The sequence below is a fragment of the Pagrus pagrus genome (genome assembly GCF_965226575.1).
Source record: "Pagrus pagrus genome assembly, chromosome: 22".
Classification (NCBI taxonomy): domain Eukaryota; kingdom Metazoa; phylum Chordata; class Actinopteri; order Spariformes; family Sparidae; genus Pagrus; species Pagrus pagrus.
Genome location: NC_140204.1, coordinates 2,649,992 through 2,665,986, shown reverse-complemented (window position 1 = coordinate 2,665,986; position 15,995 = coordinate 2,649,992). Strand labels below are relative to the sequence as shown.

Sequence of the window (15,995 nt, the reverse complement as noted above, 5' to 3'; positions counted from 1 at the left end):
ATCCTTGTGACACAATATCCTTCATTTTCCTATTCTAATTTAAATATAGAGACCACAGCTGTGAGAGCTGGTGACATAAAATAGATGTTCTTGTATTTTATGTCTGTAATTGGGGTTAACAGGACTTTTAATGAGGGAATAATCATGGAAAATCTCCACAGAAACAAAAAGGTGTGTCATTAGGATCTCAGTTATGTCGTTGAGTTCTATAAATAATACTAAACATCAGTAAATACTTAAATAACAGGTGATAACAGATCCAGTCCTGACTGAATTACATTGGCTTCCTTCTTTTAGGATTCAACTGAACATTTTTCTTACACGGTCTTTCTCTGCTTTATATTTACAAGTGCAGTGCCCACTCGAAGTGTACCTGTTCGATTCCTGCGTGTACCTTTCTCAAGAAGTCAAATCCCAACTACTACTTTACACCTGGCACGGCGGCAGAAACAGAAAACATGAAGGGGCGAAATAAGAGTGTTAGATGATGAAACATTTAGGAAATCTGGAGTCTGGTGGCTCTGAAGAGTGTTGATTTTTGCTGCTGGCCCTTGTACACAACATTACATAACAAACAAGGCAAAATACAGGGCCAAAGGCTGCACTGTAAAACTTGGTAACACATTAAACTATCTGGCAAAAGACCAGGGAAACAGAGCTCGTACAGTATATGCAGGGCAGCTACTGGGGGAATGGGGAACAGGTGCGCTGGCAGGTTAGCTGATCAGGAGATGGTGGTAAAGGGAGGTGGGGGACAGCAGGTATCTAAAATGACAGGACAGGTTAATGACTGGCGTGGGGTTACCTCTCTCAGCTACTAGTGGATAACTTAATGTTTCTGTCACAGGTCAGTCTGCGGTGGTTAAAGCTCCTCAGCCAATAGTGGCAGCAGTAGGTGATGACACCGTCTTGCCATGCCACCTGGAACCTGCTGTGGATGCTACCTCCATGACTCTGGAGTGGTCCAGACCTGACCTGAACCGCACATTGGTCCACGTGTGGCGTGAAGGCGAGGACGTGCGGACTGATCAGAACCAGTCTCACAAAGGAAGAACGTCAGTGTCCATCGACAAACTGCAGCACGGAGACGTTTCACTGAAGCTCTCCGGAGTGAAACTCTCCGATGACGGCGTGTACAGATGTTATATTCAGAAGCTGAACAAAGAATCATTCGTTACTCTAAATGTTGGTGAGTAGAAATATTGCACTGTTCAGAAAGGTAGTGTGTTGTGAAGCAGAGTCCTCTGCTGGTGGAGGTCTGAAGCTACAAGGAGGGTTATTGTTTACATATCTCACACGAGAGGCTGAAAGTCCTGTCTCGACACGAAAACATACATTTTGTCACAGTTTTATTACCAAAGATCTATTTTTAGCTCACCATAATCTCGTCTTAATCTTGACAAAAGATAAATGACGAACATTTTTGCTCATCGACTTCATGCTCACTTTGTAAATACACTGTTGTTTTGTGTTGTATCATTTCAGATGGCACCTCGTCTGGTACTCCTGCTTATGTGATCATCCTGCCGGTCGTCTTCATCATTATTATTCTTGCAGTTGCCTTTCTGACCAGATGTCGTGTAAACTGTTGTGCAGAAATAATAGCTGGATGTATTTCAGAAACTTAATCAGCGTCACTTTTTTTTGTCTTTGACTTGAGAGGCGAAAGCAAGCTGATGATATTATCATAATATTTGTTCTTACATAGAACTCTGAAAGTGTTACATGACCTGAATTACTCGTTAAAATGTTTGTTTTAACATATTTCAACATGTTAATTACAGCGAATTTAATAATAATGATGCATTTTATTTAAAGGCGCCTTTCAAAGCACTCAAGGACACACATCACACAACAGCAATGAAAAGATATAACCAGGTAACACTGGTGTGGAAGTATTTACTGAACAACTGTGTTGTTTTATATGTAATTCTGCATGAATTTGTACTCTAAAGCTCACATGATGTGCAGTAAAAGTTCATAATAATAAAAAAGAAACTCCTCCTCTCATCTTTCTCTCTCAGCCCTGACACTCCTCTGTAGGATACAGATGGAGACGAATGTATTAATGCTTGTTAAACCTAAAGATTTTTGGCAAAACAACTATAAAAATAACTATATTATAAATGTGTCTGCTGAAGAACAGCAGTGTGAGACGGCTGGTTACTGTGAACACTTTTTCAGTGGCTTTACTTCATGAACAAATACTCAGATTGCTTTTTTCTGCAAATGGTTTCATCTTTAAAATCAACATTTTGTTGCTGGTTTACAAAATATGACTCAATGAAAGTGCAGCTGGAGGACAAACACGTGATCTGATATGAGGCAGTCAGTCACTGTGGAGTGATGCATTTTATTTTGCTTTGTTTTCTGTGTTTATAACAGACTCATTGAACTCTGTGTAAGATGTAATTATTAACTTGAGCCTGATGGAGGATCTATCAGTCACTGTAACAGACCTCATCTGAATCACAGAGGGCGTGTGGTGGAAGTTCACCTGATTTGATTCTGGACGTCTTTACATGCCGTTGTCATTATTTATAGCCTGTTTCTAGATTCATAGTGCAATCTTCATCTGCACACTTATATCACGCCTCTCTGTGGATTTTCTTCCACCGACCAGTTGCCGAAGGAATAACTTATAAAATGATGTGTGTTGTACAAAGAACGATCACACGGAAAAACTAAAGTGATCTGCAAAACATGTAATTCTTATCCTCCATAGTTTTAGTCAGTTTGATCAGGCTGTTATGAAAGCTGTCCTTAAAATCACACTAGTGCTGAAACAATCGGTCAGTTATATATTAGACTGATGACATTTCCCCATGTTTCACTCGAACAGCAGGACAGTATACGATAAAGACATTAATTTGTCCGACCAGAACGTTGACTAGTCTCGACAAATTATACCATTAGTTATAAAGCCCTGCATGTTTCACTCACAGGCTCTGAAGCTAGCAAACTGACGTTAGCTAATACATTTTCCCAGCCAACGTTAGCCCTGAAGCCAGATTTTAGTAAATGCAAAACCTAGCCAACGTTAGCCCTGAAGCCAGGCTTACTCAGACATTATTTTGTTACTGTAAACTGCAAACTTTGCCAGGGGAAAAACTGCCGTCCAGCCAGGCCGAGACAACATGTTTCCCATCATAAGCTGACGTGGCCGACTGCTCAGTTTCACTGGCTTAATGTTTGCAAATATGCTAAGCTAACTCACTGAGGCATGAATAGCCTCCAGCTGTCCCTCAGGTTGTTTTGTCATGTCCACTCACTCTGTAGCCACAGGTCGTCTCTCAGTCCCTCTTTACTGTCTCGTGTTTTGGGACGGCGTCGGCTGGGATCAATGACACGAATGTATTAGTTACAGTTTTGATGGATAGACTCGATGCACAACTGTTTGAATGTCCCAACAGTCCACTCACATTTTAGTCCTGTCTCGTCAACGATACATACATTTTGTCATAGCTTTATTATCATAGATCTATTTTTAGCTCAACATAATCTCGTCTTCATCACGACAAAAGATCGTTGGCGAACATTTTTGCTCATCGTCTTTATGCTCACTTCGTAAATACACCGTTGTTTTGTGTTTTATCATTTGGGATGACATCTCGCCTGGTACTCCTGCTCATCAGATCATTCTGCTGGTCTCACTGAGTTAGTTTCAACATGTTAATTATAGTGAATTTACTGAACAACTGTATTGTTTTCTATGTAATTCTGCATGCGTTTGTACTCTAAAGCTCATATGATGCGCAGTAGATTTCACGTCACTCCACCCAAACTGAGGATTAAAACGTTCTTTAAAAATGATTAGTCTTATTAGTGTTGCTGTTAAAAACAAAGTTGCCCGTCCAGCTCACATAGCAATAGCAGGCAGTCTAATGGCTCCTTCATGCTCAATGTTAGACATGGACACTACAAGAGTGTTAGTGCCGGGGGGGGAGAAAAAAATCAGAGGAGTACTTTTATTTCTCCATTATGCACCTCAAGAAAAAGTGGAAATGTGGAGGATAAAGTCGACACTGCTGGTCCTTCAAATCCAGCTAGGGGAGCTGCTGGTCTCTGCCGTCACTACATCCTGAGAGTGTAACAGTCTCTTCAAAGTCCTCACACTGATGACCACACCGTGTTCATGAGCTCAGAGAGAAATCACGTCTTTGCTACTAAAGCCGATTCTGTTTCACCGGTTCATCTACACGAGGCTTTTTGTTGAGATGTTTGATGTCGTCTCAAGAGGTCGACTTTAGGCTTCAAATGTCGACTTTTTTAACTTCATGATAGAAAAAGAAACTTCCTCCTCTCATCTTTCTTTCTCAGCCCTGACACTCGCTTCATGTGTATTTGTGCAGGATTTCTGCAAGAAAGAGAAAATGAAAATGAATCCTAAACAGAAAGTTTCAAGCTAAAGAAATGTTCAGTGTTAACTTATCTGTGGTTCTGCAGAAACGTACTCGGCTAACATTTATCCTGGTCATTGGATTATGATATTGTAGTATAGCCTAAAAGCATCTGTTACCCTGTTACCATTTAAATAGGATTAATGTATTTATGCTTATTAAACACAAGTGTTACACTTCAACATGCAAATGTCCTGTCTCTAGTTTGTTTTACCTGCCAGGTGTTGTCTTGCTCTTGGCTATGTACTGAAGGTGACACATTTACTTGACGTTTGTTTTTTTACCAGTGTTGAAGTTTACATTGTAATGACGTGTGGTGTCCTCAGGTATAATAATGTGAGGACTTGACGTGATATCAGAGCGGACGAGGAACGAGAAGCAGAACACATCTGTGGTGAGTACAGAGCATTAACTATCTGATGTACAGGACAGCCGGCTGTATGTAGAGAGAGCCTCTGTAAATGTGAAGGGAAGGTAGCAGCTCATCTTTCTCACTATTCATTTTATAATTATTTCATTACATCATTGTGTCGGTCTATTAACAGTATTAGCAGGGAGGAAGCAAGTCCCGACAGTTCTGACAGGACTGGAACAAGTTTCCTATCAATGACCTACTTTACACGTCATTTCAAGTGTTTGGCATCCTGATAAACTGCAGATAAAACTTAGCCACATACTGTTTATACCTCTCTGTTGGTTAAGCACACAGTTTATTTCCTTGTGTCTCATTTTCAGGTTATATTCCAGCTGTACTTAGTGATCACTGAGCCATGCATCCAGCTGTGCTCACTGCTGCCCTGGTGCTGGGGGTCCTGCTGTGTAACGTGGGGACTACATGTAAGTATTCGCGTTGGAGATTAAGAATAGGACCCAAATCAATGAAACCTGTGTCAGTATTAAAGCAGCTGTTTTCTTACAGATGGGAACAGTGCGGCATTTTGTACAAACTATCCAAAAAAGTCATGTGGTAAAGGATTTGAACAACTTGATGCCAAACGCTGTGTTCAACTGTTCTGGCCCAAGATAACCTTCTACGAGGCTTTGGTAACACAAACACACACACAGGCAGAGTTACAGTGCATGTCCTCATCCTGGACACACGGACAAGATGAGGAGCTCACATTTCTGTCAATTTCAGGGCTATTGCCGCAGGTTCGGTGGAAAGCTTGCGTCCATTCACAGCGATGACCAGCGGAAGCAGGTGGATTGCATGGTCTGGCGTGGAAGACTTACAAGCAAAGAAATTTGGATCGGCGCTGACAGACCAGGACACATGAAAAAGGGGCAAAAGGGGCAAAAGGAGGTAAGCAGTTAACGCCCTGAATGGTGTGTCTGGGTACCGATCATTATTTAGCTTCACTCGACATCAGATGTCATCAACAACACATATATTTCCATGCATACATAATCCCACATATGATACTTATCCTGGTTTTAATCATGTTTGGGATATTGCACTGAACACATGATTAACAAGGTTTCTGTCACCTGGTTTCCACATTTAATTTTTTTATCTCCACTTCAGCAGCACGTACTTACACCACACTGCCAGTTTCACTGTAGATGTTCTGAAGGTTTTGTTCATGTATCATTTACATCCTGGTTTATACATTTAAACAGTTTATTCCTAAAAACATGGCGGAAATTGATTTTGTTTTTACACCATAGACTCTTAATATGTCAACAACATGAAACAAGAATTTTGAAGCTTTATCCAGTTTTCAGATTCCTGTTTGGGAAATGTATGGATAGTTTAGATAATGTTTCATTTGCATAGTTAAACATAACATTTCAGAAAAAATTGTAATACAAAAGGTTTTGGTGATTTCTGTCACACCAGCGGCTCAAAGGCCTCATCGTGTTCACTTGAATGCCAAAACAAGACACATACGACACCACTGAAAACCCGAGAAACTCACTTCACATGGATATGAAACAAGTTGAAACAACAGCTATTCTTTAGTCGAGGCTTTTTAGGCCTTTGACAGTTACAGATTGTCTGATCTTTAATAAAAACTGTGTTCTGAAACTTCAGCTTTCTCCAACCTGGTTGTAAATGCTCATGCTTTGTCTACTCAGGAGTACACCTTTATAGACGGATCTCCTATGGATTACGGATACTGGAGCCCTTTGAAGCGCCTCACGAAGGGATCAAAGCGTTGCGTTGCAGCCAACTATGCCGGTAAGCAAAAATAAGGCAGTTGGAAGAATGATGGAAGCAATGATGATTTTAATGAGACAAACGTGCCACTGGTTGTCCTTTTCTGGTTCAGTTATTGACGGAAGATGCCTGAAATCATCTGTGAACTAACTCAACTCCTCCATCTGAATGCTGCTGCTTTGTAAAAACTCTGGAAGAATGTTTTCCAGCTGATGTCGTGACTGATTGTGATGTTTTGTGTTTTTCAGAGGGGGGTACCTGGGGTGCCACATGGTGCAGCGAAAAGAAACACTTCCTGTGCACCGTGGATAGATCGCAGATGTGATCGTCATCACTTAATATCTGTGCGGCAGTTGGACGTGTGTGCCGCATGATAACCACTGCAAACACGAGCTTTAAACTTTGAGGCAATAAAAACTTCAGTAAACCTGTTTGTGCTTTTTGTTTCATTTCTGGTTTGCAGTGCGTCAGTAGAGCTGCTGCTCACATCGCGTCGTACACTTGTGATACTGACGTATACATTCTGCTCAGTTTGGTTTAATATCAACGCTTCAAAGAAATGTTTAATCTACTGACTATATATATGTATCGGACCATGAAGTCAGCACAAACAAACCTCGGACATTTGTAGTTGTGAATGTTTTCTGCACATAATAACATTTAAAAACTGTGTGAGCTGATTGTAGAGTCTGATTGTACGTCTTCTCCAACCAGCGTTCATCAGCGTTATTTCATAAGTACTCTTCACACCAACATGGAAATATACAAAATCCACATGTCCACAATGATTTTAATGATGTTCATATTAGTAACATTAAAAATCTGAACAATTAAAACCTACATTGATATAAAATTACTTAAATATTGTCAGATTTTAAATAACCCAGTGATCATCAACACACTGCACTCACTGATTGTGAGTCAGCAGCTGTGCACAGCATACTGCTGGTATGGGAGGCCGCTGGGGGCCCCTTCGCCTCAATTTCTTTGGTGGGGCCCAAACATTTGCCTGCTTTACCTTCTGATACTGCGCCTCTGTGTGTCGCTAATGAACCAGTCATCGAGCCTGGGCAAGTGATGTTGCCTGGATCCTAGACTCAGCTGTCTGTCCAGGTTCAAACTGTGGTAGTCTAGCTAGGCTGAGCTCAACTGCCTAATACTGAAATGATGTGAAAGTATAAATGGGAAAATGAGCCCTCATCATACACATGTAGTTTTTGCATGTATGTATTAGTTTGCTCATTCTTGTAGAGTGTATCAGGAAAGTGTTTGTTGGTGCAGCAGCTTCACGTCTTGTTAACTTATCGCTGTACACTCCGGCTGTGAGGATGATTTTTTTTGCGACATGAGCTGCGCCTCTCGTAGATATTTCTAAACATGCAGCTCAACACCAGAAATAATGCAAACAGGAAGAGGAGGTTTCGACCTACTTAGTTGTGTGTCAGTCTGACGCTGCGACAGTCAGCAGCAGAACATCATGGACGCTCCAGCTCTCTGCATCAGGCTTTGTGAGTACTTCTGTCAGTCAGTGTTTGTCAGTATCTATGCACTGCATGTATTGTTAATTTTATTTGGCTCCATTAGCTTCCACAAACTGGGCACTCGTCTACCTGCAATCCACACACACTGACAAATAACAGTAAAAACAAACAGTTGACTCACTTGAATTGTAATTCATCACACAACAAAAACAAATGTATCTCTTCATTTGTCGCTCCAGTGTCGGTCCTGCTCGTTGTACAGCTGCACCACAGCTGCTTTGCTCAGACAGCTGGTAAGTTGACTTAATTAATTAGCAGCCAGGCTAAACTCCCAACAGTCTGTGTGATATTCCTGATAAGTGTCTCAGCTGCCGTGCGTTTGGTTTATACCTTAATGTGTTTTAATACTTTTAACGCTTTTTAACTCGTCTATTGAGAATTCGACAACATATCTTCATCTGATTGTCTTTCTGTGTCTTTGTCTCAGACGCAGCTTTTCCCCGTATTTCTCCAAACAGACTGCAGTTTTTTGAATATGAGACTTTCACTGTAAACTGTGAAGAGTTCACTGGTTTGACTGAATGGAGAGTGATGAGGAATCTGCAAACTCCGATAACTCCAGCAGTTTCTGACACCTGGAACTCATCAGCCCCGTCCTGCAGCATCTATCCTTCCTTTAAACGTCACAGTGGAGAGTACTGGTGTGAAGATGCAGAGGGAAGAACGAGTGGTGCTGTCAACATCACTGTCACTGGTATGTTTAGCAAATAGTAAATCAAGAGAGTCGGATTTATTTGAGGCAGAGACACAGTAAGCTTTTGACATTTTGATGTTCGGGAGACATATTCAGTTTTACTACATTTAGTTCTTCCCTGCTAACTTTCTTCTGCAGCCATGTGGAAGATACGACCATGAAATAACTGACATGAAATCCAGCCGATCATCCACGAGCCGGATTGTTGATCAGATCATGAATCTGCAGTGCTACCCGCCTTTAAACTGCAGGTCAAACAACAGAATTGGCCAATTCTATGAGTCAAGCTGAACAATTTTGGGGCTAACTTTCCCTAAAAGGCCGGTATAAAGAGAAAAATACACTGACGGAGCTGGAGAAAGATACACATTCATAACTCAAATATTATTTTTAATCTTAATCCCATGAATTTCCTGTTGACTACGTAAAAAAGCCACTTCTGAGTTACAATGTTGAGTAACAATATAGTCATTAAGAGTTCACTGGTATTCAAGAAAGGTCTCCGACGTTTCCCCCATGACGGACAAATAGAACGTATAGAACGTTCTTAAACTCTCTTGTTAAGACTTTTAATTGGAATATCACATGGCTGATGTTTCCACATGTGGAAATAATGTTCTCATCACATTGTTCAGCTGGTTCTGTGATCCTGGACATTCCAGCCCGTCCTGTGGTGCAGGGACATGATCTGGTTCTTCACTGTATAAAAGAGAAATCCGTGTCAGAACACAGTGCAGATTTCTACAAAGATGGTTCCCGTCTTGGTACCCGGTATAAAGGCGAGGCGATGACCATCCAAAATGTTTCCAAGTCTGATGAAGGACTCTACAGGTGCAAAATCTCTGGAGCTGGAGAATCACCAGAGAGCTGGCTGGCTGTTCTCCAGAGGACTGAAGGTGATTAGTTTTGTTGCAGCTGCGTTGCCGTTTCAAAAGTGTCACAATTGTGGCATCTATTCAAGAAACTAGCCCGTTTTACCAAGCTCTTGTGTGTAACCTCAAAAATATAGAAATATCTATACATAGATTTTAAATATTTGAAACGACTGTCAGTATTAATATTTTGCGGTGTTGATACACAAGTTAATAGTTCAAGCTGTGTTTGAATAGTGTAGATTTTACTTGGACACAGACTAAGAAGAGGATTCACTTTTTGTTTTACCCTTTAATATGTTATTAAAGGGTGATGATCATGTGATGCAGACTCTATAAAACACTGAAGTGTTTAAGAGACCAGTGAGTCCTAGTGACTTACATCAGACAGACTCCTGGAGAGAGTTCATTAGCTGGTATTACTGCTGTGTAAACTGACACTCGAGGGCAAATTGTACAAGAGGATGTGTGATTTGGTTAAAGCTCTTGATTATATGTCATAAAATAGATCTGACAACTGGAGTTTGCAATAATCGTGTATGTACTGAGGAAGTGGATCAGATGATTGATCGCAGAGCATTTACTTTTCTTTTGGGTCTGTTTTGTTATTGGTGCAGCAGCTGTAGCAAAACGTTAGCAGCTGCTCCTGATGCGTCACATGATAAATGACAATGATGATTATTATTTTAAAAAATGAAATCTCTTGGGGGCATATTTGCAAGTCGCACAGGAGCTCCTAGTTAAAACCTTCAGTCACATCGTCTCCAAATATGCGACTAAACGATCAAAGTCTGGAGACTTGTTTTATTTATCTTTTAATAAAAATCTAAAATTTGAATCCCTCAACACTGTTTCAATGTTTCCCTGCGCTGTCGAGTTAGAAAATCCTAGATCTTGACAACACAACTGTCTAAACCTAATTAGCCCATAATCAGAACAATGAAAAGTTTCAACGTATCCGTGTGATGTTACGCTAATGTATATATTTAACATATCAATGCTTTGTAGATGCAGACAGTGTCAAAATGTATTCTGGCGACTGGGTCGACTTTTTCTTTGTCTGTGTGAGCACGTGTGACTGTTTTTCCAGGTTGAAGATGATGAAAACATGTTTAATGTCTCGTTTCCTACAGAGACTCGTCCTCCCCCCAGTCCGGCCCTTAATGGCCTCCCTCTGCTGTGGACTGTTGTTCTGGTGGCTCCGTTGCTGTTGGTGATGGGATTTCTTCTCTGCTGGAAACACAAAGGTAAAGTCTCGTTGCCTTCTAGAAATTACATTGTACTGATTTGTTTTCTCCAAAGTCAGTAGGACGATGTGTTACGTAGCCTTAACCTAATTGTCTACAGTACATGTTATCAGGTTTGTATGGAAGAGTTTTAGGGTCAGAGGTCAGAAGAAACAGATGAGGAGGAAGTTTCTGTTCATTATGCACTTTAAGATTAAAGTCGACCTTCACACTCATATGACCGCCTCAGCAAAATGCCTTGTGTAGATGAACTGGTGAGACTGTACTTCACAATCGGTGTCACAACCTGAGCGAACACCATTAAATACTACGTGGAGAATTAATTTGACTTTTTCCCCAAACAGAGCCAGACGCGTCCAGAACCGGAACCAAGCCACGTTTACCGGACAGGGCTGTCTATTCTTCAGTCTACTATCGGTAAGACTGAGGCTCTTTCCTCTGATATTACAGTTCATGTACCTGCATCAAGTTACAACCACACTGTTCACACTTACCACTTAAAGATGATGTGAAACGCTCTCCACGAGAAAAAGCTTTGCGATGAGTTCAGTGAAATGTACTTTGGAGGTTTAAACCAAAATGAACATCGACAGCTGTCAGTCCATAAATAATGATACAATTGTCTTTAGCATTCCTGTTTTGAGTTACTGTGGATTGACCTGATGATCTAAACTCTGGAGCTCTTTCCATTTTCCCTTTGAGATAAAATCTCTTATTGTATATTTCCTGTGTGTTACAGGCCGCTGACACCTGACTGACGTACAGAGCAGATGGTCTGTTTAAAGTTAGCTCCCTTGCTAACTTTTAGCTGATGATTTTATGCTAGCTTAGTATTTTTTATATATATATAATATTCAATCTGTGAAAATATTTGAAAATGTAAATGTCAACACGTTATTTGGTCGATTTTAAATTCACTGCAAAGCACGTTAGATATTCTTGCCATTATATTTTCTATCATAAAGTGACTATTGATGTAAATTACAAACTTTTTAATTCTCTTCTTGATCAATAAAATCATACAACAACTAACAGCAGTGAGTTCACTGAAAGTACTGAGAACTGTTGGTTACATTGTTACTGTTTGTCTCTGAGTGAAGAGACTCTCCACTTTAAAGTCACTGTGTGGATCAAGGGAAGTCAGAGTGATGACGCACACCTGCGTCTTATATACCTGTGCATGTTATCATATACCATAGAGAATTAATTATAATCTTGTGATTTCCTCTTATAAAATGCAGCACAAATGAGGGTTTAGTCAGGAATAACCGTAAATGAAAAGAGAAAATCAAACTTTCTGCTTACTTTTTTGCAGCTTGTCCACAGGACTTAAGTCAAGACATTAAGAGATAAGATGGTTTCATTAATCACTACTAATATCTTCAAAAAGTCAAAAATTAAAGCCTGGTTTTAAACCATGGCAGATGAAGAAGACACAACAAGATGACAAATTAAAAAAATGTAAAATATTGCAACAGTTTAACTTTTTTGAATGAAATTCTGGTGAAAATAAAAACAGGTGGATGAAAACAGACTTATGGCAGTTGACCTGAATCACCAACATACAGCATGCAAGCTGTTTACAGCTGTTTACAGCAGTGAGAAGGGTCGTATGGTTCATCTCCAGTTCAGTCTTTATCTGGGGTCTTTGGCTTGGTCACGTCAACATGTGCATTTTGAGCCTCAGTGGTTTATTGAAGCGTGACAGTTAAACCACATCGTTCTGTCTGCTCACGTGTCTGAAGATGCTGTTTATGAGAACTGAACTGCTGCAGCTCTTAAATACACTCACTGTGGTCAGCAGCCAGCATGATGTGGTTGCAGCAGTTCGACCTGCAGCAGACGCACCGAGCTCAGAGGAACATTTATCTTGAGTTTCCATCAACGTATTGAAACACTGACATCTGTTAACGCTCGCTGATTCTCCCCTCGGGGCTCGGCCACATTTATAATAGCAAGTATTCACTCCACATTCATTTCAGTTTTTAAAACCACACACAGCAGTTAACGGTACTGTGGGTCCTCATTGTGTTTGCATTGCGCATGTGCACGAGTACACGAGGAATGTGATACAAAGTCCTGATGGTTTCACACGATACCACACACACACACATACATTTAAGTTTCTTTAGTTCTTTATTTAAATCTCTATTAACTTTCACAAGATGGTCACTAATCAACAAATACTGAAATTAACATCCTCAATATCAACAAAGCACAAAAATGCTATACGAGTCAAACACAGTGATAGAAACTCTTTTTGTTTTTATAAATATATATCTATTAAACAAATAAAAACAGAAAAAGAAAAATGTAAAAATTGTTTTTTGAGGTTTTATAAAACAACAACATATATACACTATATCTTTCTTCTCATCTCTCTGTGTTTGCACTTACACTGTATGTTTCAACTTGCATGTTCAGTGTTTAACCCTCTTAAATCCACGTTACTTTTCATTTATCTGGTTCTCTGCTTCCTTCTTTTTTTGTCGTTTTAACAATCACATTCTCTGTCATCTGTAATAGTTTCTCTGTGTTCAGTAAAATAGTCTCAAGTTCCCTCACTCTGTCCTTCAGGTCCCAATTGTTCTCATATATTATTTCTTTATGATCTGGTGCTTCCTCCACTGACTTAAGCTTTCTTTCATTTTCCTCCACCAGCTTCTCTAGCTTTGTCCGTAGGTCTTTCAGTTGATCTCTCTGGTTCTTCAGTTCCTCCTTCTGTTTCATCAGTGTGTCAGCCATGTCTTTGTGTTCTTCCTTTTTCCTCTGTACTTCTTCAGACATCTCTGCCATTTTCTTGTCATTCTCTGCCATCAGCTGCTGTTCTTCTTGTGAGGTTGTCTTGGCTTCTGCGAGGAAATAAAGACAGGAACACTTGAACTTCAAGTGTGCATCTATTGTTTGATGTTGTGCTGTACTTTCCATCTATCTGTCTTCTATCTTGAATTTTAAAATGAAGTACAGAAGCTAAAAATAATGAATTTGTAACATACCGGTTTTGTTTCGCCTCAATTTCCACACAGCAAAGACAACTGCAAGAACACATGTGAAGCAAGCAACCACGCTGATGGTGATACAGGCAGCAGAGCTGGATGGGACCATGAAGAAATCATCTGAAACAATGACAGAAAACATTGAACCACATTTACATAATATAATACCTCCACTGTTTGAAGTGAAAACAATGAGCACATCGTACATTAATAAGTGATTCCTACCTGGAACATGTATGAGTGTCTCTCTGGTCTGGTTGATGTGGTTCTGTTGGACTCTACAGGTGAAGCTGTTGCTGTGTCTCTTCTCCACAGTCACTCTGCTGCTGACAGTATAGAGGTCATCAGGACCTCTGACTGTCTCTGTAGGTCCAGCAATGAGGAGGTTTCCCTCAGCGTCCAGCCAGAACACCTCAGGTTCTGGATACCAGCCTGTAGAGTTACACTTTAAGACCACGCCGCTGGAGGTTCTGTCAATCCCTGCTAAACTGATGGCCGGCGACGCAGCAGTCGCTGATGAGGAGAGGAAGATATAAAAACAGTCACATGATGAGTTTTGTGATAGATAGCAATGATCTTTTCAACCCGACTGTCACATTGTATTAACTTGGTGCCTGTTTATGACTTAATTGGAAGTATATTTGGGAAACCACCATTGGCTAAAGTCAAATTAGGCATTGAATAACCCATCACCAATCAAGAACTGTTTTACTGAACAATTATTAACAATTTGAAGCATGCAGCAGTAATGGCCAGTAAACTCATCTCCGTGGGTAATGGTAAAAAAAAAATATGTTCACACCACCACTACGACAACAACAGCGACAACTAATAATAATAATAATAATAATAATAATAATAATAATAATATATGCATGCTTACCAACAACAAGTTGAACAATAGAGTCTTTATCCAAATCTGGAAAGTAACATCTGTACATTCCCTTGTCAGAGAGTTTGACTCTGGAGAGCTCCAGTGAAATGTCTCCACGCTTCAGCTTGTCAATGGACACTGATGTTCGTCCTTTGTAGGACAGATGCTGATTAACATGAAGGTTTTGACGTTCATGCCACACATGGACAAATCTGGGATTCAAGTCAGGTCTCGCCCACTCGAACGTCATACCCACAGCATCCCCAGCCGGTTTCAGGTGGCATGGCAAAACAACATCCTCACCAATGGTTACGATCACTGGCTGCAGTGGACCAACTACCTGAAACTGACCTGGAAAGAGACATACAGTCATAATCAGGCCATTTCAAACTTTTTCATATCATCACTGCTGCCAACAAAAAGAAGTGCTTCCTGGGTCACATGTATACATTCCTTTGAACACAGTCAGTTTACTTTAATAGCATGACCATTTGGGATATGTGATACTGGACAACATTGTTTAGTAACAGTACAAAAAATATCTCTAACAACAGAAAATGTACCAGTTTAATGTCTTGCTACACTGAACAATACAGTTGGACTACATTGATTTTGTGTCTCGTTGCAATGTAATGTTTTTCACTTGTTTAACTTTTAAACATCGTGTTTGTGTGTAGGTTACCTCCACAGCAGCGTGTCAGGAGAAGCAGCACAGCGCTGTGATAAAAAACTGAGAAGTTAAAAGCAGTGAGCTCAGATTTCAACTGCCTCGTCTTCAGGAGAAGCATCGTAGAGGTCTGCAAAAACACAAAAAACACATGAAAAAACAACAACAAGCTTTCCAGTGAATGCTCGAGTCAGGAACATTATGCATAATGTTGCTGCATAACATGCTGCAGGTAAAGACACACTGAGGAAAAATGTGGGCAAGCCCAACAATAAGATCACAGACATACACCCAAACAGGTGTTTAACATTACTCAGGGGGCCATTTTGTGAGGTCAATTGTCAATATTTGTGTAGGCGTCTCACCTCAACATGGACAAAGCCACGCTGTGCGGAAGTAAAACCAGTAAAACATTTACTAGCTGCATATAAACTTCTGACAACTCTCACACTGTATGTTAACATTAAGAATAATAATGCACAGAAACTCGTTTTTCTAAAACTGAGGATTTATTGTAATTCTAATTGGGACCCACCTATGATA

The 15,995-nt window shown here is 40.3% G+C and overlaps 2 protein-coding genes and 1 long non-coding RNA gene across 3 annotated transcripts; 2 read left to right on the top strand and 1 right to left on the bottom strand.

The window, feature by feature from the left end:
• The first annotated feature begins 4,747 nt into the window (after positions 1–4,747).
• Positions 4,748–6,992, top strand: LOC311251416 (eosinophil granule major basic protein 1-like). Its single transcript, XM_084343814.1, has 6 exons — positions 4,748–4,794; positions 5,136–5,237; positions 5,320–5,444; positions 5,539–5,703; positions 6,480–6,582; positions 6,810–6,992. The coding sequence occupies exons 2-6, from the start codon at positions 5,171–5,173 to the stop codon at positions 6,884–6,886; spliced, it is 537 nt and encodes a 178-aa protein (XP_084199940.1). The 5' UTR covers positions 4,748–4,794; positions 5,136–5,170; the 3' UTR covers positions 6,887–6,992.
• A 1,046-nt stretch (positions 6,993–8,038) lies between these two features.
• On the top strand, positions 8,039–11,772 carry LOC311251852 (Fc receptor-like B; the record flags this gene model as incomplete). Its single annotated transcript, XM_084344497.1, has 7 exons — positions 8,039–8,069; positions 8,282–8,335; positions 8,530–8,796; positions 9,432–9,692; positions 10,802–10,915; positions 11,260–11,332; positions 11,655–11,772. 7 exons carry the CDS (start codon positions 8,039–8,041, stop codon positions 11,671–11,673), a joined length of 819 nt encoding a protein of 272 aa, XP_084200623.1. The 3' UTR covers positions 11,674–11,772.
• Positions 11,773–14,338: 2,566 nt separating this feature from the next.
• LOC311251544 lies at positions 14,339–15,542 on the bottom strand. The gene is made up of 3 exons (XR_014621425.1): positions 15,468–15,542; positions 14,795–15,136; positions 14,339–14,424 (listed from the first exon to the last, which is right to left on the bottom strand). It is a non-coding gene; the product is annotated as an uncharacterized lncRNA (long non-coding RNA).
• Positions 15,543–15,995: the final 453 nt, after the last annotated feature.

Bases quoted from the DNA above. Each gene is read 5' to 3' on its own strand.
- LOC311251416 (XM_084343814.1), top strand. From the start codon at position 5,171: ATGCATCCAGCTGTGCTCACTGCTGCCCTGGTGCTGGGGGTCCTGCTG. The intron at 5,238-5,319 runs GTAAGTATTCGC...GTTTTCTTACAG, and splicing joins GTGTAACGTGGGGACTACAT to ATGGGAACAGTGCGGCATTT. The intron at 6,583-6,809 runs GTAAGCAAAAAT...TGTGTTTTTCAG, and splicing joins CGTTGCAGCCAACTATGCCG to AGGGGGGTACCTGGGGTGCC.